At 58.3% G+C, this 27622-nt stretch overlaps 13 protein-coding genes across 13 annotated transcripts; 5 read left to right on the top strand and 8 right to left on the bottom strand.

Annotated features, from left to right (window-relative positions):
* LTHEOB_10673 (alcohol dehydrogenase) lies at positions 1 to 1074 on the bottom strand (the record flags this gene model as incomplete). The annotated part of the gene is made up of 1 exon (XM_035507344.1): positions 1 to 1074. One exon carries the CDS (start codon positions 1072 to 1074, stop codon positions 1 to 3), a length of 1074 nt encoding a protein of 357 aa, XP_035367283.1.
* A 351-nt stretch (positions 1075 to 1425) lies between these two features.
* Positions 1426 to 3864, bottom strand: LTHEOB_10672 (C6 finger domain-containing protein; the record flags this gene model as incomplete). The annotated part of the gene is made up of 4 exons (XM_035507343.1): positions 1426 to 2748; positions 2800 to 3342; positions 3392 to 3708; positions 3780 to 3864. 4 exons carry the CDS (start codon positions 3862 to 3864, stop codon positions 1426 to 1428), a joined length of 2268 nt encoding a protein of 755 aa, XP_035367282.1.
* An 835-nt stretch (positions 3865 to 4699) lies between these two features.
* On the top strand, positions 4700 to 5541 carry LTHEOB_10671 (uncharacterized protein; the record flags this gene model as incomplete). The annotated part of the gene is made up of 2 exons (XM_035507342.1): positions 4700 to 4918; positions 4972 to 5541. The coding sequence occupies 2 exons, from the start codon at positions 4700 to 4702 to the stop codon at positions 5539 to 5541; spliced, it is 789 nt and encodes a 262-aa protein (XP_035367281.1).
* A 136-nt stretch (positions 5542 to 5677) lies between these two features.
* On the bottom strand, positions 5678 to 7280 carry LTHEOB_10670 (2-oxoacid dehydrogenase acyltransferase; the record flags this gene model as incomplete). Its single annotated transcript, XM_035507341.1, has 4 exons — positions 5678 to 6781; positions 6837 to 6908; positions 6962 to 7065; positions 7112 to 7280. 4 exons carry the CDS (start codon positions 7278 to 7280, stop codon positions 5678 to 5680), a joined length of 1449 nt encoding a protein of 482 aa, XP_035367280.1.
* Positions 7281 to 7710: 430 nt separating this feature from the next.
* LTHEOB_10669 (Fe-containing alcohol protein) lies at positions 7711 to 8321 on the top strand (the record flags this gene model as incomplete). Its single annotated transcript, XM_035507339.1, has 2 exons — positions 7711 to 7881; positions 7932 to 8321. The coding sequence occupies 2 exons, from the start codon at positions 7711 to 7713 to the stop codon at positions 8319 to 8321; spliced, it is 561 nt and encodes a 186-aa protein (XP_035367279.1).
* Positions 8322 to 8428: 107 nt separating this feature from the next.
* On the top strand, positions 8429 to 9833 carry LTHEOB_10668 (alcohol dehydrogenase; the record flags this gene model as incomplete). The annotated part of the gene is made up of 2 exons (XM_035507338.1): positions 8429 to 8776; positions 8913 to 9833. The coding sequence occupies 2 exons, from the start codon at positions 8429 to 8431 to the stop codon at positions 9831 to 9833; spliced, it is 1269 nt and encodes a 422-aa protein (XP_035367278.1).
* An 894-nt stretch (positions 9834 to 10727) lies between these two features.
* On the bottom strand, positions 10728 to 12822 carry LTHEOB_10667 (MFS transporter; the record flags this gene model as incomplete). The annotated part of the gene is made up of 7 exons (XM_035507337.1): positions 10728 to 11294; positions 11363 to 11638; positions 11694 to 11940; positions 12079 to 12274; positions 12377 to 12422; positions 12570 to 12614; positions 12676 to 12822. The coding sequence occupies 7 exons, from the start codon at positions 12820 to 12822 to the stop codon at positions 10728 to 10730; spliced, it is 1524 nt and encodes a 507-aa protein (XP_035367277.1).
* A 1341-nt stretch (positions 12823 to 14163) lies between these two features.
* LTHEOB_10666 (Glycerol-3-phosphate dehydrogenase) lies at positions 14164 to 15396 on the bottom strand (the record flags this gene model as incomplete). Its single annotated transcript, XM_035507336.1, has 2 exons — positions 14164 to 14225; positions 14280 to 15396. 2 exons carry the CDS (start codon positions 15394 to 15396, stop codon positions 14164 to 14166), a joined length of 1179 nt encoding a protein of 392 aa, XP_035367276.1.
* Positions 15397 to 16394: 998 nt separating this feature from the next.
* LTHEOB_10665 (Glycerol-3-phosphate dehydrogenase) lies at positions 16395 to 17077 on the bottom strand (the record flags this gene model as incomplete). The annotated part of the gene is made up of 2 exons (XM_035507335.1): positions 16395 to 16772; positions 16862 to 17077. The coding sequence occupies 2 exons, from the start codon at positions 17075 to 17077 to the stop codon at positions 16395 to 16397; spliced, it is 594 nt and encodes a 197-aa protein (XP_035367275.1).
* Positions 17078 to 18840: 1763 nt separating this feature from the next.
* On the bottom strand, positions 18841 to 20025 carry LTHEOB_10664 (Zinc finger c2h2 lyar-type protein; the record flags this gene model as incomplete). Its single annotated transcript, XM_035507334.1, has 1 exon — positions 18841 to 20025. One exon carries the CDS (start codon positions 20023 to 20025, stop codon positions 18841 to 18843), a length of 1185 nt encoding a protein of 394 aa, XP_035367274.1.
* Positions 20026 to 21343: 1318 nt separating this feature from the next.
* On the bottom strand, positions 21344 to 22165 carry LTHEOB_10663 (Erv1/Alr family protein; the record flags this gene model as incomplete). The annotated part of the gene is made up of 3 exons (XM_035507333.1): positions 21344 to 21692; positions 21756 to 21884; positions 21960 to 22165. 3 exons carry the CDS (start codon positions 22163 to 22165, stop codon positions 21344 to 21346), a joined length of 684 nt encoding a protein of 227 aa, XP_035367273.1.
* Positions 22166 to 22488: 323 nt separating this feature from the next.
* Positions 22489 to 23844, top strand: LTHEOB_10662 (Branched-chain-amino-acid aminotransferase; the record flags this gene model as incomplete). The annotated part of the gene is made up of 5 exons (XM_035507332.1): positions 22489 to 22528; positions 22587 to 22619; positions 22672 to 22785; positions 22836 to 23485; positions 23545 to 23844. 5 exons carry the CDS (start codon positions 22489 to 22491, stop codon positions 23842 to 23844), a joined length of 1137 nt encoding a protein of 378 aa, XP_035367272.1.
* A 1126-nt stretch (positions 23845 to 24970) lies between these two features.
* Positions 24971 to 26818, top strand: LTHEOB_10661 (MFS gliotoxin efflux transporter; the record flags this gene model as incomplete). Its single annotated transcript, XM_035507331.1, has 3 exons — positions 24971 to 25240; positions 25292 to 25722; positions 25774 to 26818. 3 exons carry the CDS (start codon positions 24971 to 24973, stop codon positions 26816 to 26818), a joined length of 1746 nt encoding a protein of 581 aa, XP_035367271.1.
* Positions 26819 to 27622: the final 804 nt, after the last annotated feature.

Below are 27622 nucleotides of genomic sequence, written 5' to 3'. Positions count from 1 at the left end.
CTACTTGCCTACATGTACTATAACCTTTCCCTTGGCTCTTCCTGTTCTCAACCTTTGGAATGCTTGCGGTACATCATTAAACTCGAAGGCTTGGTCGATTATCGGCTTCACTTTTCCCTCGGCCATCCATGTTCCCACCTTGCCTAGCCCCTCCGGCCGCATCTGTCCCTGAAAGAACTTGAACTTCCTTTCACCTCCTCCCAGCCATCTCGGCGTCAATGCCCTTCCCACAAGACTCCTGATGCCAGCGACCGACATGCTCGCACCAACCTGAACATAGCAGCCGTCGTCCTTCAAGAAGAAGGCGGAGTTTTCGTACAACTTCAGAGCGGGGTCACCCACGTTGTCAACGGCGACGTCGAAGGCCCTGCCGCCCGCCTTCAGCTCCTCGATTACGTCTACGGTGCGGTAGTCGAGCACCTCGTCAGCGCCAAGCGAGCGACACAGGTCGGCGTTGGCGGCGGAGCAGGTCGCAGTAACGTGGGCGGCGCCCAGGGCTTTTGCGATCTGAATGGTGAAGGTGCCGACGCCGCCACTGCCGCCGTTGACGAGAACCTTGGAGCCTGGCACAACGCCGCCCTGCTCCAGCGATCCGAGAGCCGAGAGCCCTGCGATGCCGACGCACGCTGCGTCGTCCGGAAAGATGCCGACAGGAACGGGCACGCAGCGGTCCGCGGTGGCGATGGTGAACTGAGAGAGGGTGCCGTGCTTGGGCGGCGTCGGGGCATTGGGAATGGCACCAAACACGAGGGTGCCAGGCTGGGCAATATCCGGGTGCGCGGCAGCGACCGAGGCGTGGGCGGCGACGACGCGGCCGCAGTAGTCCATGCCAGGCTGGTACGGCCCACTGCGGAAGACGAGCTTGGATGCGAGGCCCATCTCGGCGACCTTGTAATCGGCCGGGTTGAGAGCGGCCGAGATGACTTCGATGAGAACTTCGTCGCGGGCGAGTGACGACGCGCTGGGCGCGGCCACCGAGGCATTGAGCCTGAGTGAGGCTTCGAGCGTAGTGGTGACGCCGCCGGCGGCCGTCTGCCAGGCTTGCATTGTTGGGTGTTTTTCGTCGGTAGCCATGTTTGAGCGTGTATGGTCGTGGTGGCTGACTACTGTTTGGTTGACGCCGGTTGTTGTGGCGTTAATACTGTCTTCAAAGCGTCTACAGGAATGTCGTTGCCCGAGCTAGCCTCGCTTTACATAGCGTTAGCGCGGTTGTGTTACTTAGCCGCGGCACGGCCAAAGGCGATTGGTTGGGCTAGCCGTACGCCAGAGACGCGTACCTCCGGCCAACTTCTACGCTGGCGCAGTCAGTCGCAAGTGCCCAACACAAATCTACAGAACGACTCACAACCATTGAATTATACATCAACTACAACGAGCTGGGTATTGTCCGTGAACGCCATATCCAAAATTTCCAATCAGAAGCAGTCAGGCCGGAGGCATTGCTTGCGATCCCGCCATCTGTCCGCCCATATACCACGCCCAATCTTGATCTATGTCCATGTTCGACACGAGATTCTGCCATGGCCCCCCGTGGCTGCCACTCATCAGGCTGTCCAGTCCGTCCTCCCCCGGTGCCCACGATTGCGGATCGACGGCACCAGGGAACAGGAAGGGATCGTAGGCGATGTAAGGATTGTTGAGGCCGTTAGGGTCGCCATTCACCGAGCTTGCGTTGGAGTGCTGGTTCTGGGATGTCGACGGAGAAGGAAGGTACGCGTGCTGTTGAACTGTCGTTGGAGGAGACATGCTATGCGCCGATGCTGCTACGCCTGGAGCCGTCGCTGCAAGCGAGACGTTGCTCGTCTCGTTAGCCCTCGTGACTGCATTGCTCTTCTTGGCCAAGGCATGGCTGAGGTTCTTGCCCCTGCGAATCGTAATGGCGCCGAAGTAGGGTATGACAATCCTTTGGGTGCAGTCCGTTTCCTCGCCCGCTACATCGCGGTTCCTGACGCTGGACAGCTGTTGTAACACTTTCAGGCTCTGGGCTGCAACTTTGCCGCCCTTCTCGTTCGAAGCGCGGCCGAAGATATCCATCGTCATCTCCATGAGTCGCCAATCTTGCTCTTCGGTAAGCACATTTTGACTAGGGTGGGTTGCCGCACTGTTGGCATTGTGGAGCCGGGAATACCCGAGAAGGCCCAGCATGATCAATACTGCGGCTGTGAAGCCGAGGAAATCGATGACCTTGCACTCGTACAACGGCTCGCCGTTCCCGCCCCGCAAGAAGTGGTAGAGGGTCAGGAGCTCTCGCGATGCGTTGTAACACGTGCTGCGGCTGTACTCGAACTTTGCCGAGTTGGGTACCGAAGCCGACCGCAGCATGAACGGCAGGTGCAGGTATACTCGTAGTTGCTGGAAGCATATCTGAGCCAGGAGCCTCTCGCGCAACGTCACGATCTGCACGGGGTCTATGGCATGGAGCAGCTGGGACTGCGTGTCCCACCATCCGGCGGGCATGGAATCGACCAGGGTGTCGAGCTCCTGGTCGAGTTCGAGCGCAGCGCCAAGAGACAGCTCGTGCACGCCCTGAGTACGGTCGATGACCTTGCCAGCCAAGACCGAAAGCTTCAGCATGAAGTCGCGTTGCCCGTCGGTGTCTTTATCCTTGCCAAAATAGTTCATGTCGCAATGGGCGTCGGAAATGCCGTACGGAAGGCCGAGCAGCAAGCTCAGAAAGCGGTCCGTCTGGTACAGGCTCCACCAGACACTGTCCCACGTCTCGTTGGTCGCATGGCTTCGGTGGAGACCCTGAACTGCCCATCAGCACCGCGACACGGCGGACGTGGGGCCAAGACCTACCATAAGCTGTGCGTACGTCAGGCCCTTACGGGCGGCAAGCCAGGCTCTGCGCGGCTGGCCGATCTCCGAGTAACACTTGGACACCAGAATGGCGCACTCCATGCCCTCGACCGTCGCTGCATACTCATCGTCCGATATGATCAAGGCGTCAACCAATGCTAGCGAGTTGTTGAGGTTTTCCAGGTCTAGCGCAACACCGACGCACAGGAGAAGGACGCCCACCTCGGCGGGGCTGCCCTTGTCAAGGGTCTGCGTAGCAAACTGCTGCAGAGTCCGGCCCCGGGCGGTGCCGCCCAGCTTGTGGCGCCAGACGCGCCACCAGTCGTCGTTGGTGGTGACGGCCTCCTCGACCACGTCCTTGGGCGGAAGGAGCGTGAGGAGCGTGTCCCGTGTGCGCTTCTCCTTGGACTTTTTTACCTTGGGAATGCCAATATCATCGCACTCGCACGACAATTGCATGCTACCGAAGTCGTAGACCTGGGCCGTAGGGGCCACAGGCACGGGCGGATCGGGCTTCCGGGCAGGGGCAGGGGCAGCAGTGGGCTGCGAGGGTCAGCTGGGAAGAGAGCGGGACGGGCAAAAAGAGACGCACGACTCCATTGTCAAACACGGCCATCAGAGGAGCCTTGCTCTGGCCGGCCGAAGCATCGGAGTGAGGCGTTCGCGGGAGGACGTCTGCGCCCAACCGCCTCAACGTCTCGGCGGCGCCAGTGGCCGAGCGATCATCGAGGAGCGACTCGATGAGGGCCTCGAGCTTGGCGACGCGCTCACGGAGGTTCTTCCTGTTATCGACGATGGCTTCTGGATCGGCGTGCTCTTGGTCGATGCAGCGCGACCCGCGGGCAAAGCACTCGGTGCACTCGCCGGGATGCTCGTCGCTGAAGATGCAGCGGATCTTGCGCCGGCGGCCTGGCGAGACAGATCAGTCGATGCAAAACTAGACGAATGAGGCATCTGGATCAACGCCAGGAGGGGCGTACACTCGAAGCAGCTGTGGGTGCCCTTGCGCATCTTCTTGCGGATGCCGCCGTCGCGGACGCCGGCTTCGGACGAAGAACGGGTCATGGTGTTGAGTGTTGCAAAGTGCAACGCTTGACCTCCGGGACGGAGCGACTATATTCGACAGCCTGGATTACAAAGGGCGAAGAGCCGGAAGCCGGAAGAAGAAGAAAGAGGCGCATGAGCAAAGATAGAAGGAAGCGTTAGGTGAGACGGGAGGTAGGATTCGTCCGTGTTTTCGTCCGTCGCGGTTCGTGCGGACGCGGGGTGAGTAAGCCAGCCTATCTCCGTCTGCTTGGCGCCGTCGTCTGATAAAGTGGCTGATGATCCCCCGCGGGACAGGCCGTCAAAGACGCGGCCTCTTAATAGCAGCTACCCGGCTGTCCACACCCGTTGCTGCCATCGCCGTTTCTCGCGGCCATGACCTGCCGCTCGCATTGGCGCACTGGCTGCGGTTCGGACTTGGCTCGCGTTCGCATGCACCACGGCGCGTATTCGGGAGCAGCGCGTTATCGATAACGAGTCTCTGCAAGCTACCTGTGAGATGACTAATTGGCGTTTAGTCTCTAGCGTAAAAGTCATTGGCGGCCACGACGATCGCGAGCAATTTGCCTATTGGAAATTCATTTAATACATGTTAGAGCTGAAGGCTAGCACGAAGAACAGTACATGGGACCTTCATCGGTGTTGGTGAAACAGGAAGGAGCCGTTCACAATAGCTACCATCCCTGCTCGCCGTGACGTCAGATCGTCACTGCCAAGACATCTTTGGTTACAGCTGCACCTCCCCCCGCAGCGCAAGCTGCGAAGTTCATGCAGAACCAATATATTCCTACCAGTATTATACCACTTCTGACAGGTGCAGACATACCTCAAGCTCGCGCGATACGAAGAAAAACAGATGGCTTGGCTCGGTTTGGGTATCTTCTACGGCGGCGTCATCACCGGGATTCCAGTAGTGACGGGCGTTGCCGAAGGCGTACATCACCAGAAAGAACAGAATAAGGAGGCAGCAAATGAGACGCGCATGGTCAAGTTCTACATGGACGTCTTCTGCGGCGCCAAGAGCAGCAAAAGAAGGGAGCTCGACGGAGGCATCATTGTGATGCACAAAGAAAGAGTATGTACGTCCCCTCTACCTCTTCCTTTCGGATTTCTGACTTCAACCTTCAGGCCTTCATCTGCCCCAAGAACGAAGTCTCTGGCTTACCCGCCTCGCCGAAGCCTGGCGTTCCGCCGCCGCACCCTTTTACCGGCTTCTACATCCAGTACCCGGACGAAGATCGCAACCCGCGCGAGCGTGGCCTGGTGACGACACTACCGACGGACCCACCGATGCTGAACTGGCTCTACGTCGACAAGGACGGGCTATTCGTCACGCATGGAAACCGCACGCAAAGCATCGCCCACGTCGTCGGACCGTGGGACTGGACCGATGACGAGCAAGGCGTCACGCTGGAGGGCTGGGAGGGCTTCGTCGCCGTCGAGCTGGACGAGGACGAGGAGGTCGACGGGCTGAAGTGGCAGCTGTATTACGATCGGTGGGACGACAAGTTGCGCAAAGGGACTATGGTGGACGGGAGGAGGGTGCTGCCGGTGAGCTTGGAGAGGAGGATGTTGCCCGAGGAGTTGAGGAAGCAGCAGGAAGAGGAGGCGGAACGGAAGATGCAGGTAAAGAGTACGGGGGATTTGAAGACCAAGTTGGATTTGAAAGACCCGAAAGATTACAAGCCGAGGAGGTAAAGGGTTCGTTGTTTGGCTGGGGCGTACGGCGGCAGCGGTCAAATCGGAGTTCTAGAGGAGTTGGGAAGGACAGGCTTGGCACATCTCCATCTCTGTGGAGCTGTGGAGTTGGTTGGATTGGATTTCTACATGCATATTACTTAAGCTTCACAACCATGCCCTCCACGTCCTCTAATAATGCCCTCACCTCTTCTGCACATCTCGCCGCTGTCGCCCCATCCACAACCCTATGGTCTGCGCTCCAGCTGAACACGCACTCGTCTTTCCGTACGATCGTCACTCCATCCGCCGCGAAGGCGGGTACCGGCCTCGCGCGGCCAACGCCTAAGATGGCGACCTGCGGGGGCACGATGACGGGCGCAACGGCGCCGCCGCCGCCAACGCTGCCGATGTTGCTGACGGTAAATGTGGCACCGGACAGCTCGTTGGCAGTCAGCTTTCCGTCGCGCGCCAGCCCCGCCAGCCGCACAATCTCGGCCGCCAGCGACGCGATGCTGTGCGCCTGCACGTGCCGCACTACCGGCACCACCAATCCCGTCGGCGAGTCGACAGCAACGCCGATATCGTGCTGCGCCTTATGGATCAGGCGCGGTTTCTCCGGGTCCGCCGTGTCGAGATAGGCGTTTAGGATGGGGTGTGATGTCAAGGCGAGGGAGACGGCTTTGATGATGAAAGGGAGGGCGGACAGCTTGGTGGTTGAGGTGGGTTGGGAAGCAAGCTTGTGGCGGATGTTGTTAAGGGAGGAGAAGTCGACAGTGTCGGTATACAAAAAATGTGGTATGTTGAGGGAGCGCGTCATGGTTTTATACATTTGCCTTTGGATCGGTGTGAGAGGGACGTCACGGTCTCCGGCGATAGGCGCGGCCGAGGGCATTGGACTACTGCTTGTCATCTGGTCCTTTGGGGACGCAACATGGCGCTGTATGTCGTCCTTCAGCACTCGGCCATCCCTTCCTGTACCTTGTATGTCTTCGATTCTGAGGTTGTGCTGCTTGAGAAGATGACGCACGGCCGGGGTAGCCAGGTTTGCATGTTTGCCAGACGGTAGCTTTCCCGTTGGGGGAGACGGTTGGATGCTAGGCTCCGTGGCAGATATATCTGAGCTACTCGCCTCAGTAGGTTGTGCGGGCTGGCTTTCTCGAGCCGAGCCGGAGGTCTGTGATACCTTCTCCTCTGGCGACTCGATAATTGCTTGGTCTTCCTCGGAGATTTCGCTCTGGATATCTATATCCACCAGGGGCTATAACCAGCGTCAGCGGAAATCCCCCCTCGTGTGCGCCGGAGACTATCCTGACCTTTCCGACCTTGGCTACCTCATCCGCCTCATAATGTAATTTCTTGATGACGCCGTCGAAGCGCGATGTGATCTGTAGAGTTGTTGGTTCCTTGGCTCTTTAATAGCAGCAGGCTCTGGAGCTACCTCGACTGTTGCCTTGTCCGACTGCACCTCGCATATCTTGTCGAACTGCTCGACTCGGGCTCCCGGCTGGACGAACCATTGGATGACCTGGCACTCGGTGATACCTACAGAGGGTCAGTCGCGACATAAAGAACGAAACGTAGCACGGACCTTCTCCAATGTCTGCCAGAAGATACGGCTTCACGACCTGTGTAGCGGCGGAAGCGTGGAAGAGGCGGGAGGGGTACTGGCGCAGGATACGGACGTTCTTAAGTGGGTACGACGCTTCAATCGCGGAGCCAGCGAGGTAGCGGGAGTGCCTCGCAACAAAACGTCTCATTTTCTGGGCAGGCAGTAGCGGGGAGTGAAAGAAAGGTACAAAGAAAGTAGCGGCAGCTTTATAGGGGAGTTGGGGTTGCTGGCCAAAGCCGACGTTAAGCGTCCCCATGCGGGGATGCGGGGGGACTTGGACCGACTCGTAAATTCCACACCTATTGACAGTGCCTGGCAACAAATTCTTCGGCGCAACGGGGTCGAGGGAAGTTCTTGCCGCGCGCTGTCGACGGTTCAAGTCGCGTAAGTCTGAACGCTTCAACTACCCATAACAGGCGAACAGATTGACGCTAGCCCTCGGCTGCGATATCCGTCGTACGGGAGAGCAGCCCGGATGACGTCGAGGCAGCCGCGACGATCCGCGTTCCAGAGCGACGCAACAAAAGATTGCACTGCAAAGGTCTCGCTACTGCTCTTCAATGCTTCCATCTTGCCCAATGCCAGACTTGCCGCAGCCCGCTCTCTCGCCTCCGCCGACTCCGCCAAAGCAGCGGAAGCGGAAGCCCGACCCGTTCCTCGAGCTCGCCAACACTCCGGTTTCCTCGCCGCTCGCCTCTCCGGGCTCACCAGCGTCGCAGGGCGAGGGCGATGAATCTGCCCTCAAAAAGGTCAGTTGTACCAAGGCCCTGCGACACGTGCTGACACGCGACACTACCAGCTCGTCCTGACGCCCTTGCTGTTCGCCTCGTTCGTCATTTCTCTCTTCCTCGTCGACCGGCGCAACCGTGCGTATCGACTGGCCGAGCACCCTCCATCGCGCGCCTCGTCGTGGCGAACGTACTTCTCGCCGCGGCAGTGGCTGGACCCTCAGCCCTACCAGAACCCGACCAACTCGACATGGGAAGCCCACGGGTCGGACGGCGACGACGAGCCTGACGGAGGCAAGCAGTGGTTTGTTGGCAAAAAGCACCGCAAGGTTGTAAGGCTGGAGTTTAGCGAGGCCTTCGAGCTGCGGGGGAAGATCATGGTCGCTTTGGGCGTTGGCTGGACCTTGGGCATCTTGGCCCTGCTGTGGTCGGTGAAGAGGCTGGTCCAGGTGGTGTGGTGAAACGCAGCAGGGATAGGCTCTCCCGCCGGGCCCCCGCCCGAAGCTATTCCACGCCCCGGTATTTATCGCCGCCCTGCGCCCTGAGACGTCACCAGCAACGACTTCGCATGGCTGCTGGAGACATGTACCACAAGGCGTTCGCAGACCACGAACACCCCTACCTCAGCTACGGCCTTCTGTATCCGAAAGCCGCCGCCAGGCACGTCGACCACACTTTCCACGCCGAGAAGGTCTACATCCTCGCCTCGGGCTCCCTGTCCAAGAACACCGATGCAGTCACACAGCTCGAAGATGCTCTGCGCGGAAAGGTCGTCGGCGTGCGCAGGGGTATGACGCCGCATACCCTCTGGTCGGAATGCATCGCCGTCGCCCGCCAGGTCAAAGAGCTGGATGCAGACCTGTTGCTTACCATCGGTGGCGGCAGCCTGATCGATGCGGCCAAGATAATCGCACTGGTATGTTCGTTTGAGAATGTGTGTCTTAAAATGCGTCCTGGCTTTCTATTGCGGAAACTTGTCCGTCCGCTGTCGTTTTCCCATTGCCTCGTCATGTTAGGTCGTGACCGCAGCACTGACGCTGCACCCTCGTCAGGCCGTTGCCAATGATGCTTTCGACTTCACCAAGCTAGAGCACCTCACGAACAATCGAGACGCATCCGTCCAGCGGCCCGACCTCGCGCCGCCGCGTATTCCCATCATCTCAATCCCCACTTCCCTATCCGGAGGCGAATACTCAGACCATGCCGGTGGCACCAATGACCAAACCCGACACAAGCATGGCTTCGGTCCCAGCCCGCCTCTGGGACCACGTCTGATCATCCTGTCACCCCAGCTTGCCATGACTACACCACCGCGCTTCTGGCTCAGTACCGGCATCCGTGCCGTTGACCACTGCGTTGAGACCATCTGCTCACCGTACAGCACGCCCGCTTCGGACGCTGCAGCCGCCGAAGCTCTACACAAACTGGTACCCGGTCTACTCCGTAGCGCCCTGGACGCCGATAACACCGACCTGGATGCGCGATTCCAGTGCCAGCTTGGCGTGCGAGATGCCATGCAAGCTGTCAAGGGAAAGGCTCCCCTCGGCGCTTCGCACGGCATTGGCCATCAGTTAGGCCCGCTTGGTGTTGGCCATGGCGAAACAAGCTGCATTCTGCTCCCGGCAGTGTGTGCGTTCAACGCACGTCATGCTGCCAATGCCGCGAACGAAGCCCACGCGAAAGATATCTTGGTGAAGCAGAAACGCGTCCTCGACACCTTGTGGGCAGAGCCTAACGTTGCTACCGCGCTGGCGTCGCGGGGATTGGGAAAGGAAAAAGCGGATCTGTCGGCATGTTTGGGTGCGTTCATTAGCGAGCTGAGGATGCCGAGAAGCTTGGGGGCGCTGGGTGTGGGAAGAGATAAGTTCGACGAACTGGCGTCAAGTAGTCTGAAAGATCGATGGTGCCAGACTAATGCTGTACCTCTACGGCAGAAGGCACAGGTGATGGAAATATTGGACATGTGTGCGTAATTTTATGGACCCAGCCGGTAATTGGAGCATGCTATCCTCCCTTCTCGTCGGATGAGGAAGGGAAAAAAAAATCGCAATTGAATCATGACGCTTGGTCATTGATTGCTGCCAACAGTTGTAAGCTGTTTCGTGCGAGCTTGCCTTGAGCGTCTTGCCTTTGGGGGCATGGCTTTTCTGTGTCCAAATCGTTACGATGCCTCCCGGCGCATGTGGAAGGCCTTGTTATCCGACCACCTTGTTCCTCCCATAAGCCATGACGGATACTTATCCGCAAAACCTCATACCCCTGTGGCATGTCTTGCAACTGCACCCCGATATCAGCGAGCGTAAATGATCAAAGGGACGTCCGTGAAAAAGCTATAGTTTCTTCAGAGCTGGGCGCATTTTGTCGTTGAGTAGTTTACCACTATTCTGACGTACGTTCGTCGGCTCTGGACTTCGTATGGACGAACCTGTGCTTGCATCAACTCAACAACTGTCAATTTGCGCGGGTAGGGAAACTGATACCCAGGCGAATTCATGATGAGGCAGAGTTCCACATTTTCGTTTGCACATTTGCTTCGACTACTCACAACACCAGCCCAACAACGATACCGCCCAATCGTACCCGGCTTTCCTCAAAATACGCCTTGTTGGGCATTTTATAACACATACAGGATTTGCAGCTTGAGTCTCACCATGCAGAATCTGTTCCTTTCTCGCTTGCTTGTCGCGTGAGAAATCTCAGAAGCGAAAAGGTGCGTTATCATGGTCAACATTGGCTTACGGACGTAATAATAAACCCTCGTGGGTTCCAAGAGGCGTGTTCTGCCAGGCCTACGTCGTGGCACCATTCATATCTATGCGAAAGCGGCGCCGCTCCCTACTACACTGTTCATCTAGCGCCCCATTGATTTACAAAATGTACATAAAGTCCGGCCTCATGTCCCCCAACAGCTCAATCTCCTTCTCGCTCTTGCCCTCGACCCAGACGTCGCGGTCGCCGCGGCGCCTGCGGGCATTCTCGCGGCGCAGGGCGAGGTGAGTGGCCACGCTGCCCAAGAGCAAGAAGGCGACAAGGTAGGCGAGCACGACTCCATGGCCAACGAGGTAGCGAGGACGATCCTGTTGGCGGTATATGTTGCTGCTGACGACGCCGTTGAGGTTTCCCCAGCCAATGACGAAACCTAGGGTGACGCCGCGCTTGTAGACGCCCTCGACGTTGTTTGACGCCCACGAGATGGTGTTGGAGATGCACGGGTAGATGCCCGCCGCGCCCAAGAAAGTGCCTGCATACTTGACCGCCGGTGACGTTGAGCCTAGTAGCATGCTGAACCCTGCGATCCCGAGGAAGGAGATGCCGATATTGCTGTAGCCGCGCAAACGCGTGCGATCCGCTAGCCATCCGACGGCGACTGTGAGAATGGCCGCTGCAGCGTAGGGCGGTACAGAGAGGAGATTAGCGGTTGTACTGGCGTAGCCCTGTTCATCAGACTCAGAGTCAGTGGGGATCAACCCAAGTGGCTAGGGAGCAGGCATATGTTGCGCACCAGTTCGTTGATGATGGTTGGCAGGAAGAGCGAAAAGGCGTACAGCGCGCCGTCGCATCCCATATAGATGACTGCAAACGCGTACGTCTTCCAGTCCTTGACTGAGGCCCAGAAATAATCCATCTTAAACTCCTCGTGCTCCGCGCTGCTCTGCTTGTCGGCCTTGAGCCGCCGGATTACACGGGCTCGGTCTTCCGGTGATAGGAACTTGGCCTCGTCTGGGAAATCGTGCACCATCCAGTACGAGACGATACCCACGACGATGGTAGCGAGACCCTGTGACAAGCATGAGTTAGCCCCGGGATGTCTCGAGCACACTGCAACAGCGTACCTCGAGAATGAAAATCCACGCCCAACCGGGCTTTCCACCCACACCTCCCATCTGCGCTATCGCGGCGGCTAGCAGTCCACCAAAGGAGCCAGCGAGCGCAGCAGCCGAGAAGAAGATGGCAGCGCGGATGCCAAACTCTGATCTCTTATACCAACAGCTCAAGTAGTAGTTGACGCCTGGAAAGAGGCCGGCCTCGGCAAGGCCCAGGAAGAAGCGGGCGGTAGCAAGGCCTGCAAAATTGTGGACCCTGAAGAGTGTGGGTTAGCTAGAGACGTTGCTATCGGGGTATTGGGCCAAGAGGAGCTGCTAGACTAGCCACGATCCGTCTCGATCGGGGAGTAGCAAACTCTCTTCAAGGGGACAATGGAAAGAAGGGAGGGCCTACAGTCCCATAGTCGTCATGCAGATGCCCCACAGGAACATGATGACGGGGATGAAGATGCTAGGGCGCATGCGCTTAAGCAAAACATTGGTCAGAGGCTCGGCGAGCGAGTACGACACGAAGAAGATGGACAGCGCAGCGTTGTACTGGCCGCTGGTCATGCCCAGATCGTCCTGCAAACCATCGATCTTTGCGTTTCCTATTGTTTTTCGACCTCGAGGTTAGCAACCTTCGGCTGATATCCCAAACTTTGAGCTCCACGAAGTCTTGCTAACTCGGCTCAAAGGAGAGACATGCTTACCGATGTTGGTACGGTCGAGAAAAGAAATCAGGTAGAGGAAGCACAGCTACAACGGCGATAGAGCTGATTGTCAGTCCTACGTGGTACAGAAAGGCTCCATCACAGTCAAAGGGCACATGATCGGACCAGATTCGCGGAGCAGAGACGGGTTTCACACAGAGAAGTCGAGACCAGATCGAAAGTGTTTGCGTACCCAAGGAATTAGTTGTAGGTCCAGCTTCCACAGTAATTTACGGTCCTGCAAAGTCGTGCAGCCGATCAGCACTCGTTCCCTAGGGCAGGAGTGCGCGGAAACGTACAATGGCAGCGCGTTCCTCGTCGCTCAAGCCGGCATCCGGGTCCGGAGGCAGGCCGTCATCGGCAGCGACGCCTGACTCAACAGGCTCGACACCAAGCTTTTTCTCGTCATCGGATGGGAGGCTAGGTGGCTTCGCGGCGCTGGACATGTTTGCACAGGTAGTGCTGGCGGAGAACGTCGGATAACAGCCTAGTGGCGCACAGGCAAGGGGCCGCTGGAGCGACGCTATATGCTGAGAGGAGGAGGAGGGGGAGGAGAGTGATGGCGGGGCAGAAGATAGAGGCGAGAAAAAGCGCCCGCGAGAATTAATAAGATGAGCAAGCTGGAAACCGTTTCCCCGAAATCAGTGACAGGTCGTGCTATTGGGCTGTCGAAGGAAAAGAGGGATCCACACGGGATGCTCTGGCGCCGGGGGAATAGGAGGCAACTACCTTCGTTATCATGCGCCGCACCCTGTCAATGATTGCTGGGCGAGCACCGTTATTCACCGCGGTGCGAGTCGGGGGCTCCGTGATTGGCTCAGCGAGAAAGACGTGTGGTGAAGTGCGTATTTTCCCCACAAAGGCCCCGAAATCGTGGGGGAAGAAGGCTTGCGGTGTGGAGCTCTACTATGCTACCTTCGCGGCGCGCCACCTGGCCCGCGCGTCTGGGGTTGGACGGCGCTCAAGGCGGGGAAAGAGAGTCAAGCTCCGCGGCAGTTGACGACGGAGGCTTGCTTGGCATCGCGCCCGCCCGCCCGCCAGCGCGAAGCAATGATGACATCGTCGCCGCTCCGTCGTGCACAGCTTCCCCGCGACGCCCTCTGCGCTTTACCCGAGGTCGACGCTGGCGCCAGTCGCAGCTCGGACAAAAGGGTAGCTAGCCATGGGCGAGGGAGAGAGGCTTATAGAGTGGGACGCTCGGGCGCCTTTGCCCCATGCGTCGGCCCATCGCCGCCCCGACAGTGCCAAGACATGAAATCAGGTGAGAGCTGACCAAGCTCCACTCCCTCACACGCAACAAGCAAATTTCTTCCTCCGTCCTTCTTTCTCTGGGCTGCAATCGACCGACTATTGTGTTGCCTGCGTGCTTCACCGGAATTGATGGGCCCCCCGCTTTGCACTCTCGCAGGACTTGATGTGTGCTTGACTCCGCCACCTCTGCTTTTCCGTTCCCGTCCGGATGATGCCTTACATGCACACTGTTTAACCGTCAGCGTGTTGGGGATTCAGCCGGAGCGGAGAATCGTATATGTAACCGCGTCTCTCCTGTGCCGTGCTGAATCCCTCGTCGAACAATCGTGCTGACTCGTTGCCGTTGAGAGCAGGGGAAGAATTGAAAGCACTGCTTTAATCACTCGCTCTAGGACATGTCTTTGTCTAGGATATACAGCCCACGCTATTTCCTCTCTGCCTTGCAATGCTCTTGTGCTTCACGCAACTGAACCAACCATCCACGGGTATCTTCAGACCGCCCTCGCAACCGCCCTCTGGCCATGGCTCTTCCGCGTCTAGTCCTTCGGCTCGATCAGGTCGGGGATGTCCTCGGCCTTTGTCTGGCCCTCGAGAATGTCTGTAGTATCGAGTAAGTCCTCTGTTACCGTACCCCGGAATAGGGGACACTTACTGTACACGGCTGTGAAAAGAGGGAACTCGTCCACCATGCCTTGGCTCTTCAGGAATGAGTGCACCTCGTACGCCGTGCTGGTACCCTGCAGCTTCTGCCCATTCAGCTCCGCCTTCTCCACGTCCTCAACGCTCATGCCGCGCTCGATCGCAAGCTTCGCGCAACGGAAGTTGCGTCCGCCCATGCAGCTGGTCACAACATCGGCCATTCCGCAGCTCTCTTCCGTGAACGTCGACGGCCGGCAGCTCGACGAGAAGAACTTGGTGCCGAACTTGACCATCTCGAGGAGGCCCACGCGCATGACAGCAGCCTTCGCGTTATCTCCCCAGCCCAACCCGTCCATGAAGCCCGCCGCGAGCGCGACAACGTTCTTCAGCGCACCGCCAAGGGAAACGCCTGCGACGTCCGAGACCATGCGCACGTGGAAATAAGGCCGGTGGAACAACTTCTTGACGTTCTCGTGGCTGAGCGGCGGGTAATCGATGGGGAGAGGGTGGAGCACTACAGACCGCTCGCCAGAACACCCGTTGGTGCGGACGACGAGGTCGGTCGTGGATTCGGACGGCGAGGGCGTGGGCGAGGGCTGCCTCGAGTCGATCGGCGGCGGGTCATAGGCCACCGTCGTCTCCGAATACTTCCCCTGCGCGATTTCGGTCGCGATGTTGGCGCCCGACAGCGCACCGCAGTAGATGCCTAGGCGCTGCCCGATGGACTCGGAGAAGAGCTGGATGCCCTTGTCTGACACGTCGACACCCTTGGTGCAGCTGATGCCGCGAGCATAGGAGAGGATGTTGCCCTTGAGGCGATCGCAGATGCGCGCGATGAACTGGTGCGGGATGACGAAGACCAGGAGAGTGCTGTCGCGCGCTGCATCCTCCAGCGAAGGGTTCGCAATGACGTTGGGCGGCAGCGTGATGTTGGGCAGGTACTTCACGTTCTCATGCAGCTCGTTGATCACCTTGGAAAGCTTCTGCGTGCCCTTGCACAGCGGGCTGCTGGCGTCATAGTGCCGCGACTTCTTGTCGATGACCACTTCCTCCTCGTACACCCACATCTGGACGACCTCCTCGAACAGCTGCGGGTGCGCCTTGACATTCTCGGCGACGATCTTGGCCATGGTGGTGCCCCTGCGGTGCGGAATCGAAGATCCCCAGCGTCAGCAAATTCCACGTCTGCTTCACTCTGCCACTTCGAGCTCTGGAGGATCGAGGTGTGCCCCACCAGTTGCCCGATCCCACGATCGTCACCTTGTGCTTCTTGGTCGCGCTGCCCAGGGTCGCCATGGTTGCTTGCGGGCGGATGTTGTTGTTGAGCGTGAGAGCTGCAGGAGCGGATGCCGAGGTCGACAGGTGCGTAGAGATAGTGTGCAGGCGATGTCTGGCGACAGCCGGGCTTCTTGAGGCAGCCGAGAAAGACCTGGTCGTGTGTGCGGTTAGGACCCGTGATGCAGAAACAGAAAATGGCTGTAGGGCTCTGAACATTAAACCGCCGAGAGACGTTGGCGCGAGGGCTAAATCCGTTGAAGACGGCTCTTCGAACGGTTGAACAACAGTGACGTTGCAAGGGCACACAGGGTTGGTCGCAGGGAATTCTTATCGATAGTTGGTTGGCAATTTTTTCGGCCGTGAGGGCGTTTCACGTGAACGGACCTCCGTCCGACGGCGGCGGTGAGGACGAGGATCCGCGGCTGCAAGGGGAGCTCGCGGTCGGCGCCAATCGGATTGGGCGATCCGTTGCGGGTGAGGGGAGCGCTTCTTGAGATCAGCCGACTCCGCGACAGGCCAAATGCGGAGGAAGCCTCGCCTGGCGTTGTTGACGCGAATCCGTTGGGCGCCCGCTGCCGGGGCCGCCTGCCGCGGTCGCACATGGGCAAAGCTTGGCTCCCAGTATCAACATCATCACAAAACATCCAGAAGGCTCCGCGAGACCGAGAATACAGTCAATTGAGTATGCTAATAGACGCTCCCAGCAAACAATGCGCTCCGTATCTCATTACCTACGTCGTACGACGACACTCGTTGCTTTTGCAAAACCATGGGGAATTAAAAAAAAAAAAAACACCTCCGTCCGTCGACTGAGTACAGGCCAAGCACCACCGACTCACGGCTCATTCGTCTATAGAGCGAAACCGAAGGCCGCCAGCAGACCGGCGAACAGCGCGCCAGAACCGTAAGTCTTGGCAAAGGCGATGCCGGCGCTGGCTGCGGTCGTCGTGGCGGCGGCGCTGGCGGAAGCGCTGCCCGAGGCAGAGCCCGTCGACGAGGGAGTTGCAGATGCCGAAGAGCTGCTCGAAGCCGAGACCTGGGACGTGACGTTCTTCGATCCGCAGACAACCGAATGGCAGGTGGCCTGGCCGACAGCGTCGTCGGGGTGGTCGGTAATGCACTGGGCAACAGCGTACTGGCACTCGAGCGATGGCAGCGTCTGCTCGAAGTCGGACACATTGAAGTTGGCGATGACCGGGTCGCAAGTGCAGTTGTAGCTGAGGGTGCTCTGAGCAGAAACATGCGGTCAGCAATCCCGGCTCGCGATCGGCGTTCTGGGCTCTTGGGCCACCGCGCGGGACGGGCACAAAGACTTACGATGTCGCAGGTGTTGTTAGCGGTGCTGCCGCCGCAGAGGGTCGGGCAGGTCTGCAGCTGAGCACGGCACCAGGTGGTGCGGTCGGCCACGGGGACGCTGCTCGGGTCGGAGACGGTAGACATAGCAGAGGCCGAGGCCGAGCTGGTGCTGGTCTGGGCGGCGGCGAAGCCGAAGAAGGCCGAAACGGCGACGAGAGAAAGGGTGGTGAAGCGCATCGTGGCGGGTGGTGTGGGCGACCGGAGCGGTGTGGAGGGGATATGTAGCAGCGGCGGTATTTAATGCCTGCGGACAGGTTAGCAGGCGGCGAAGCAAGGTGGCGCGGCGTCGTGACGACGGGGCTGGGAGGGGCACGCCGCACCTGTGATTGAAGATGCTAGACGCGTGGATCAGCAGCAAGCTGTGGCTGGCGGGCGGCTGGTGAAGTTGTGGTGGAGAGAGAAGCAGAAGAGCGTGTTTACAGGCGCCGGGGTGGGCTGCTTAAATGAGTTTCGGACGGGTTCAATCTCGCCGGGGACGGCGGGTGCAAGCAAGAAAGCATCACAGATCAGAAAGAGCTAGCGGGGAGGCCAAGGCTCAAGATAAGTCGAGAAAGCGCGCTGCGAGCCGGTACTGGAACAGCAGGACGAGCCCGCGCCATGCCTGCCCGTGGCACTAGCCGTGCCCGCCGCGACAGCGCGCTGGAGAAGCGGTTGCCACCGCTACGGCCTTTCTGGAGCCCGCAGGAGAAGGTGAGTCTGTGCTGGCCGCTGCCCTTCCAGCGCTTCGCCCGGTCGTCTGCGCTCGCCCCGTCCCATGCTTTGGGCGTCATTGTGCTCTCGGCGCAATTGTATGTACGAGGCCCTCGGCTCGGCTCGACTATCAGCTACGCAGCAGCGGCCACTCTGCGCAGCCAATGGGGGGCCGTACGCAGGCAAAATCGACGACAAACCGAGTCGGTGCAAGGAAGCGGTAGATAATTTCAGCCCTCTCAGCAGATAGATTGGCGCACCGCTGCAACGCTTCGTGCCTCATCTCCCCTGCCTTCGGGTTGATTGCGCCCTTTGCATTAAGTCCGGCGCCCGCTTCGCGTACGAAACTTCGGGCAATATTTCAGCGCCGCGTGAGGGACGGGCGACGGGGGAGCCAGCAGTGGGTCGCGGCAGAGGCGATCTCTGATCAGTCGAGCGCACTGTTGCGAGCGAGCGAGCCATCACCGCCAGAAACACTTGCGGTGGGTCGCCCGTACCGGCGGCGCGGTTGCCAGCTGCTGATGAGGGCGCTGCAATTGCCCGTCTATCGCTGCCCACTTCCGCACCGCGTCCTTTTCCTCCCCATTTGCCGTTTCAGCGCGGGCCAGCCCGAACCAGCCACTCACGGCCGCTGCCGACGTCCTGCCGCACCTGTGTGCCTGTGCCGCCCATGGGTTTATTGCTGCAACCGGTTAGACTGCTGCTAGCTGACCGGGTTACTGCCGAGCGGAAAGCGCTGGCGGAAATCCACCTGTGCGGGAGCTGACGCGGTGGCACGCGGCCTCACAACGCGACCTGTGGAATGTGCCACGACGCCCACGACACCTTCTCCACCCGCACACATTTTTTTTTCACCCTACTTCGACGCGGCATGTTCCTCGCTTTGACGCCAGCCCCTGGGGGCGATCACGGAGCGATTGCAGTACGTGCCCTCGGATATCGCCTTGGGCCGACGCACTCTTCCCGAGACGTATAGGGTCTGGTATCGCGTCAAAACCGAGTCAATAGCATGAGCTTGGTCATCGGCATCCCGCACGGTGAAGTATTCCAGAATCCAGGGAGGTCGCCCTCGCAGGATGGACGGCCGCCTCCCTTTCGCTAGCGGAATGCTGTGACCATGGGCTAAAGGGAGCCGGCGAAAAAGGAGTCGAAATAAGCAGTGTCTTGCTAGAAATAGGATCCCCGCATTGTGCAAGTTCTGGCATGAGATCATACAGAGCGTAAAAAGCGTATAAAGCTAAGACCAACAATCAAGGCTCCGTGAACAACACAATCTCACCCCTGTCATTCCTCTTCAACCTGATCGACTTCCACAGCTCCTTCTCCTCCTCTTGCTTGCTCACACCGTGGCCCCATCTCTCGATCCTGTCGCGATGGTACCTCTTGAGCGCCTTATTAAGGCTGAGCCCGCGTTCCGATTCCGGTCCCTTGTTGACGTACGAGAGCAAAAGCTCAGCACGTGGTTGGTTGTGCAGAACAAGAGCACTTGCATCCCCGTCCGCCTTTCCCTCGGGATGATACTCGATGGCTTTCAACGGCTTACTCTTGCGATGCTCTCGCTCAGGGGAAGATGAGGAAGCCCGACGGCGCCTGACCCTGACAATCTCTCGAGGCCGTCTGCGTTCCTTTTCCGAGTCCTTTTCACGCTTCGATTTGCGGCTGCGTTCAGTCGAGTCGGAGACCTTGCGGGAGCTGGACTCGCGTTCCCTTCCCCTCTCCTTCTCGGCCTTGGAGTGCTTCTTCCTCTTTATCGGGCTTGCAGGCGAGTTGTCTCCAGCATCACCCGAATAATCCGGGCTAGGCGGGTATTCGGTGTGACTGAGCATCTTATTGAGGCCTCCAGTGAGCCCGGTGTGCAGCATTGGCGGCGCATCTGTCATAGTAGCATCCTGCTCCTGTTGAGCCTTCACAGCGGACATGTCCAACTCATCCACCGTCTGTCTTTTGCGCTTCTTGTCTGACTTCTTCCCCGTATTCTGGTCCTTCTCTTTGCTGCGTTCGTGCTTGGGAGCGGGGGTATAGGGGTTCTCAGCAGGTTCCGAACCGTACGAGTAGCCGTTTTCCTGGCCACCATGAATGTCAGCGCTATCGAACGCTCCTGGCATGTTTCTGGTATATTCCTGGCCGTCCTCGATCATTAGGGAGTCACCCATAGGCGGTAGTGATACCTTCGAAGCGTTCGGGGTTGCGTCGCTCACAAGGAAGTCGAACACGTTGACCGCGGGAGGCGGGCTCGGAGCCTTCGGCGGCGCATCGACAATGGCAACGGCGTTTGAGTCTGCATCGAGAGCGGATTCCTCATTGGATTTGTGTGGTACCAGAGCCTGAGAGTTGTTCGACTGTTGCTGGCCCTTCGGCTTCTTCTCCTTGTACAGCTTTCCCTGGTATTTCTGTGCCTCACTGATACAGCTCTGTCGGGCGTAAAGAGTCAGCATTGTGTTGTGGAGGTTTGTGATTGTACTACAAAGCGATGGTGCTGTTTTTGCTCTAAAGTCGGGAGGCGACGAAGCATGCGGAGCTCACAACAAGGTCCGGGCCTTCTGCAAGGGAGGGTTCTCAAACGAGGGACGTACGGTATGCGCGCGGTAAGAAGTCCCTTGGAAATGTGTCATGCAGTCGATACAGGTGAAGGATGCGCTCCAGCACTGGTTGCGATGGCCGTCGAGCTTTTTCTTCGTGAGCACATCGCCGCAGCCCTAGGAATAAAGCGCTATAGTTAGCGACTCGCACCTCAGAGGCGCGCGCAAGAAGGTGAGCCGTACCTCGCAGGAAAACGAAACCATGCCGGGCTGGGTAATGTCGGGAAAATGGTAAACAAAGCGCGTATTCGGGGCGCCGCGGTGCAGGCCAGTGCAAAAACACGGAGCTGCTATCGGGGCAGGGTCAACAAGTCTCTGACGAGAGACAGCAAGGAGTTTGGAGCGCGGCGAGCGTGCTAGAGCGGCGTATGAAAGGTTTCGCGTGAGTTTGAGATCGTAGTTTTGCGCGGCCGTCGCAAATCCGTCTTTTTAGCGCCCGCGCCACTCCCCAAACCCTGCGTGACAGGGGTTCCCGCCGTGCAGACGCCAGGCACGGAATCGATCACACGCACCACGAAGCCGTCGTCATGAGCTGCAAACGACCACACCATCAGTCCTGCAGCTGCGCACACGGGTCGAATCGAAGACTGGTGGAATCTGGTTCCAACCAATTCAGTAGCTCATTCACTGTGACTACAGCTACCTCCAAAGAACCCAAGTGAAACTACCTACCTTGAGTTGGAGAAAGCCGCGCACAAGCAGGCAACCCTTCTGAAATACGAAGAATAACATCAGGTCTATGGGAGACGCCTAGACAGCTCCAACACAACCGCTATGGCGATCATTTCAACGCCTTTGCACCCCCAAGCAGAATCATCTGCGCGCGAATGTGCGTCTAGCGAAAACCTAGGCATTCCGCGAGCGGCCCAACTCATAAGTCGCAAACACCATAGTCCTGGCAGCATCCGGTTGCACGCGGGCCCATCGAAAGCAATGCCGTGCACCGCCAGATTCCGTCTGTGACACCCATAGCCCATGCGCCTCGGTCAGATAGCGCTTTCTGCAACCCGGGGTTCGGAGACCAGGCGCCTGGGGCACTGCAGCATATCGAAGCAGGTCAGATGAGAAACTAAGACAAAGTCGGCCGGATTTGCTTGATCAACCGCCGTTCGTCCATCTGTGCCGCCCACGTGCGCCTGTTAGCTACCTCAACAGGGCGGCGTGAACGGTGGACTCACCCCTCCTTCTCCAGCTCCAGCGGCTTCTCGCCGTTTAGGATGCCTACTAGATCAACTTCCCTCCCGTTGTCGCCGCTCAGCTTCTCGACTCTATCCGCTGGCATGTCAGGCTTTTCGTGGGAGCTCACTTTGCTGACTTTTTTGCCGCTATCCTCATCCTCTTCGGTGTCAGCACACCCGCAGTCGTAAAAGTCTCCGATCTTTGAGCAGTCGAAGATGTCTTTGTGCAGGCGCTGGTTGACCTCGTTGTGAACGTGACAACCCCATGCCGCGGCGGCTGATCGAGACGACACCTGTGGCGGGAATTTCTCGAGGATTTTGGAGAAGTGCTGGGCGCATTCGCCGCTGCGAAGTGACTCGTCAGCCAGCCATCTCACGCCAAGCAGCGTAAAGGTGGACGTGTATTACCATGGGTACAGGCGCTGAAACAAGTGTATGTAGGACCTCAGGGCAGTCTGCTCGTCGAGGGTGGGGTTGTCGGGGAAGCGCGCAAAGGTCGTGTGCAGGAGCTTCCACGCGGCATTTCCTAGCTCCGCCCTGAATACGTCCGATGATTAGCAAACCGACGTCCTTCGCGTGTGACCGGGACGCGCGCGAAGTCAGGACACCTACTTTGCCGTCTCATTCCCAAGCTTCGGGGCGATGGCGGGCCCGGTCAAGGTCGCGCTGCCGATGTCATGCGGTGCTTGGGCGGGATTGACGACGCCTGCCGGGCGGCTCGCGATAGGTGGTCGGAAAGAAGAGATGTACAGGACGGAGACAATGCCAGCTCCCAGGATGAGCAGCAGGATGAGGCGGCGGGTTGGTCCTAGAGGCATTTTGGATTGGTGATGGTAGTGGTGGTGCGCAGACCGAGAGGACAGGGGGGAAAGGCTATTGTTGAGCGCGTGAAAGTGGTGGTGTCATGACGAGAGGAATAGGGACCGGCTTGAGCATGCACATGAACGCCCGTGTGGATGGAATGGACAAGGGGCGCCAAGCAGCACAAGCTCACCCGTCGCCGCCTTACGGCCTCACCCCACTACTGCCGCCCCGCCACTCCGCTGTTCCCGCCGCCGATCTCAGGAACACCACAGAACAACCATCCTCTGCATCCGCCCGCCGCCCAGCATCCCTCCGCCCGCCGTCTACAGCTGCAATAATGCCTTCCACCTTTCCCCCGCCGCCCGTCAACACCATTGGTCCGCCTCCGCCCTACCCCACTTCCGCCCCGCCGTTGCTGACGATGTGTCATTGCAGACTGGACCGACATTGGCTTCAAGGTCCGCGAAGGTCTGCGCCCTCCCTCATCCTTGAAATCCGCTTCGGCTAACCCCCGCAACAGTCAATGGCCACATTGAATCCCATTACAGCAAGAAGACCGGCCAATGGACCGAGCCCGAGCTCGTCGAAGACCCTTACCTTCGCATCCATGGCATGGCGCCTGGCCTCAATTACGGTCCGTCGCACCCTCCACACATCCAACCATTCGTCTGACGTAGCGGCCAGGCCAGCAGTGCTACGAGGGCATGAAGGCCTTCCGCGGGCCCGGCGACAAGGAGATCTACATCTTCCGTCCGAACATGAACGCCGACCGCATGCAGCACTCGGCCTCTTACATTTCCATTCCCGAGGTGCCTCAGGACCTGTTCGTCAAAGCCTGCCGCCTGGCTGTGTCCCTCAACGCCGGCTATGTGCCTCCGCACGAGACGGGCGCTGCAATGTACATTCGTCCGCTTCTGTTCGGCTCGAGCGCACAGCTCGGACTGTCGCCCCCGGAAGAGTACACGTTCTGCGTGTACGTGATGCCTACAGGAGTCTACCACGGCGTCCACCCGGTGGATTGCCTGATTCTGGAGGATTTCGACCGTGCCGCTCCGCACGGCACCGGCTCCGCCAAGGTCGGAGGTAACTATGCACCAGTCCTGAGACACAGCGACAAGGCTCGGTCCGAGGGATTCGGCATCACGCTTCACCTCGACAGCCAGACGCGCACCGTTATCGACGAGTTTTCCACCTCGGGCTTCATCGGCATCAAGCAGAGCGGGGACGACATCACGCTCGTTGTGCCCGACAGCAAGAATGTCATCAAGAGCGTCACCTCCGACAGCGCTTTCCAGCTGGCAAAGTCGTTTGGCTGGAAGGTCGAATGCCGACCGGTGAGTCAATCAGGCTGGGGGTAAAGGCTGTGTATGCGTTGCTGACGTGCGCGGTGCAGGTGACGTACGACGAGCTGCCTAGCTTCACCGAGGTTTTGGCCGCAGGAACCGCTGCAGCACTGGTGCCAATCAAGTCGATCACCCGGCGATCTACCAACGACAAGTTCGAGTACATCAAGGGAGACGAGCCTGGCCCGCTCTGTGTCAAGTTGCTCACCAACCTTCAAGGCATCCAGCGCGGCAAGCTCGATGATCCATTCGGTTGGCGTGACGCCGTTCAAGAAGCGAAGGGTTACAAAGTAAGGGGTGGGGGGGAAGCCAGCAACGGCGCCGCTGACAGCATCGATAAGCTTCCTTGAACTGGGAGGGGATGAAGGCGGTATCCAAAAGTAGATATGTCGTGTTAGCACAGGAAGGCATTCTCCCCTGTCGGTGCAGATTTGTGGGGCCAGGAAGAGTGAGTCCCGAAAGTCAGCGAGCACCACATTGTCGGAAGAGTGAGCAGGAATCGTCGTGTCCAACGCCCGAGGCTACGCGATCTACGAGCGGCTGAAAAGTGCGTGAGAAGCCAAGAGTATAAAGAAAGAAAAGGGCGCCGATCATAGTTCCGATAGGCTGGGCGAGAAGGTGATCCAAGGTCGATGGTTTGGGGGCCGACGTGTTGTTTGTCCGGTTATCTCCGTGATCGAATATGCGACTGATGCTGTGCTTCGACCAACTGGGCTCGCTTTTCGAGAGGCCTCAGAGAAACCGGAGTTCTAAGGCAGGCGTGTTCGAACTTCTCTCGGGGTGAGTGAGACGGTGTGCAACACGTAGACTGGGGGGGGTATAGGAAAAGCAAGCAATCCTGGTCGACATGGGGGGGAAAGAGGCCATTGACGAGAGCAGCTGATTCGTGCTTGTTATTCCTCAAGAAGGTGAAGCGGAGGCTCCGCAGCTTTTCGTCCGGACGGCTGGCACTGCTGCCTTACAATGTCGGTCCTACAATGCGCCTCGTCTGACTGCAGGACCCGGCGCCGCGCCCGCCATTGGACCGGAGCGCCAGGTGTTATCAATTGCGAATGACTTGGCTGCAGCGGGGCGGAGTGTACACACCACACCGGTACTTTTGTCGCAGGCGAAGGATGCCGGCGCTGCATCAGTCATCCGTTTTCCGGCATCCATGTGGCCAGCCGGGGCCGGGTGTGGCCCTTCCACCTTTGTGCTTCGGTCTCGCGTAAGCAGCCGAATCGGTCGGCCGCTTTGGATAGCCAACGCCCTACGCCTCCTTCTGCCTCTGAATCATCGCGACTGCTCATGATGCGAGAATCGTCCGCACAACCTCACCAAGATGATAGCGCCCGAGCTGCTAGGGCTTACCATTGTTACACCCTCCCGCTATATAGCTCCGTCTGCTTGCGCCCCGAGACCTCCAACCACCAGCGGAGACCTTGACCCTCCGTGAGCATCCAGGCTTCACTTTCCAATTTTTCCGTCTGCCACGCTATGGCGGACATCAAAGCCCCGGAGTCGGCCAGCACTCTAGCTGTGCCCGGCACTCTGCCGCAAAACGGAGCCATTTCCTCCCCTTCCAGTGTCAGCGGCCTCAGTCTTGTCGACGACAAAGATGCTGGAAGCGTCTTCGAGAAGGCTTCGCGATCCGATGTCGAAGCCGAAGCTGAAGGAGAGAAGCTGGAACCGGTCGTTAGCTCCGAGCACCCCACCGGTCTGAAGCTATTCTTCATTGTCATCGCCGTCATCTGCAGCATTTTCTTGGTACGCTACCCGCAGCCCCGTGATTCCTAAAGCGATGCTGACGGTTCAAAGGTCGCTCTTGACATGACCATCGTCGCGACAGCCATCCCCAAGATTACAGATGAGTTCCGCAGCCTCGATCAGGTCGGCTGGTATGGCAGCGCCTTTTTCCTCACTCTAGGCGCCTTTCAGTCGACCTGGGGAAAGGCGTACAAGTACTTCCCTCTCAAGACCAGCTTCTTGGCCTCCATCTTCGTCTTCGAGATCGGCAGTTTGATTTGCGGCGTGGCACAGAACAGCACCACTCTAATTGTGGGAAGAGCCATCGCAGGTGCAGGCGGCGCCGGCATCGCTGCAGGTGCCTACACAATCCTTGCCTTCACCGCACCTCCGGGCCAGGCTGCGGCTTACACCGGCATTCTTGGCGCTGTATATGCTGTCGCCAGTGTTGTCGGTCCCCTCCTCGGCGGTGCTTTCACCGACCACGTCTCGTGGCGATGGTGGTAAGTGCTATCTCCTCTCCGCATTCAGATTCACTTGTCTGACCGAAATAGTTTCTACATCAACCTTCCAATCGGTGGCCTAGCTGGCCTCATTATCCTCATCTGGTTCCAGACTCCGAAGAAGGCAAAGCCTACCGAGGCACCTCTCTTGGAGAAGTTCTATCAGATGGACCCTCTTGGCACTTTTGTTCTCTTGGCCGCTTTCACCTGCCTCATTCTCGCGCTGCAGTGGGGTGGCACTACCAAGTCCTGGCATGACTCCGACGTCATCGGCACCCTCGTCGGCTTCGGCGTGCTCATCTTTGTCTTTATCGCCGTCGAGATTTGGCTGGACGACCGCGCCCTACTGGTGCCGCGTCTGATGAAGCAGAAGACCATCGCCTACCTCTCTCTCTTCCAGTTCTTCGGGTCGGGCACCTTCATGCTCTTGCTGTATTACCTGCCCATCTATTTCCAGGTTGTCTCGGGCGTGTCGGCCGCACAGTCTGGCGTCCGAAATATCCCCTACATTCTCGGCATCGCCCTCTTCACCATCTTTTCCGGCGGCACCATCACCGTGACAGGCCACTACCTGCCGCTGTTGGCCGTGGGTAGCGTGCTAGCTACCGTAGGAAGTGGCCTCATCTTCACGCTCGACGTCGGCTCGCCGTCATCACACTGGATCGGCTACCAGGCGCTGGCTGGCATCGGTAGCGGGCTGGGCATTCAGGTTGGCGTCATCGTCTCGCAAGCCATCGTACCCGCCGTCGACGTGAGCTCCGTTACAGCTATCATCCTCTTCTGGCAGACTCTTGCTGGGGCTATCTGCGTCAGCGCCGCCCAGTCGCTCTTCGCCAACCGCCTGGTGCGCTCCGTACCCCGGGAGGTGCCCGGCCTCAATCCAGGCCTCGTCATTGCCACCGGCGCCACCGAGCTGCGCGACGTTTTTGGTGAAGACCAGATTGCCGGTGTCATTCGCGCCTACATGGATGGCCTGAAGGATGCCTACGCGCTTGATATCGCCCTAGCCGGTTGCTCAGTGCTTGTCGCCCTGGCCATGCTGCTATTTGACTACAGGAAGGTCAAGAAGGGCATGGTTGGCGCAGGCGGCGCTTGATGGGTTTGAGTGAGCCACGAACGTTGATGACCTCATGCTGGATAAGCCTTTTTCCCCTCGACTCTGCGGATCTATTAAAGTACGCGAGCGCGACGATATCGTAATATAGACCGTAATATACATAGAGTTTCTGGTTTCATAAAAAGTAGAGAAACCTCACTTTTTTCTGGAATGGAAACAGATTTAGAACTAAATGCAAGGAGTGCTCTTCTTTCGTGTGTTCTCGTTGCTTGCCGTCATCTAAAAATCAGTTCGTTACCACTTCCTAATATCAAGGCCATATACATTAGGAATCGATTATTAATTGCGTTCCACACGTAACAAGTTATCAAAAAGTAGAACAAACGAAAGTAATAAGCATGCACGAATGGTATGGATAAATTTTCACGCGGCTCTCGGCAGTCTCTTTCCTTATGCCCTGCCAAGGCCTACTGAGTTTATTGAATAGCGAAATGCGTTCTACAAGGAGGTGGAGCGACGATGGAAGATGTTGTGGGGATACAAGACTGGGTGCACGCGTGAAATTGACTTGGTCTTCTTGGAGTTGAAAAGATCGCATGGTGATTATATTCTTGCTATCTACCAGTCTTTTATAGACCTGGTCTTTATTTGCTTGGTACCTTTTGGGAGTTTGCCTGCTTGTGCTCGGCTTTATTTTTCACTTTTGGGCTCCCTTTTCGTCAACTAAACCTTCTACGCCTTAATCTGGTTGCTTAAGAGCTTTGTGCAATGCCGTTTGATCGAGGGAACAAAAACTGCACACCTCAAGTCATCGTGAAACCCGCTCAAGCAGGAAGAGTGCTT

This window comes from Lasiodiplodia theobromae (genome assembly GCF_012971845.1).
Source record: "Lasiodiplodia theobromae strain AM2As chromosome Unknown scaffold_40, whole genome shotgun sequence".
Lineage (NCBI taxonomy): Eukaryota > Fungi > Ascomycota > Dothideomycetes > Botryosphaeriales > Botryosphaeriaceae > Lasiodiplodia > Lasiodiplodia theobromae.
The sequence above is the reverse complement of the archived record's forward strand: the minus strand, read 5'-3'. Positions and strand labels throughout refer to the sequence as shown.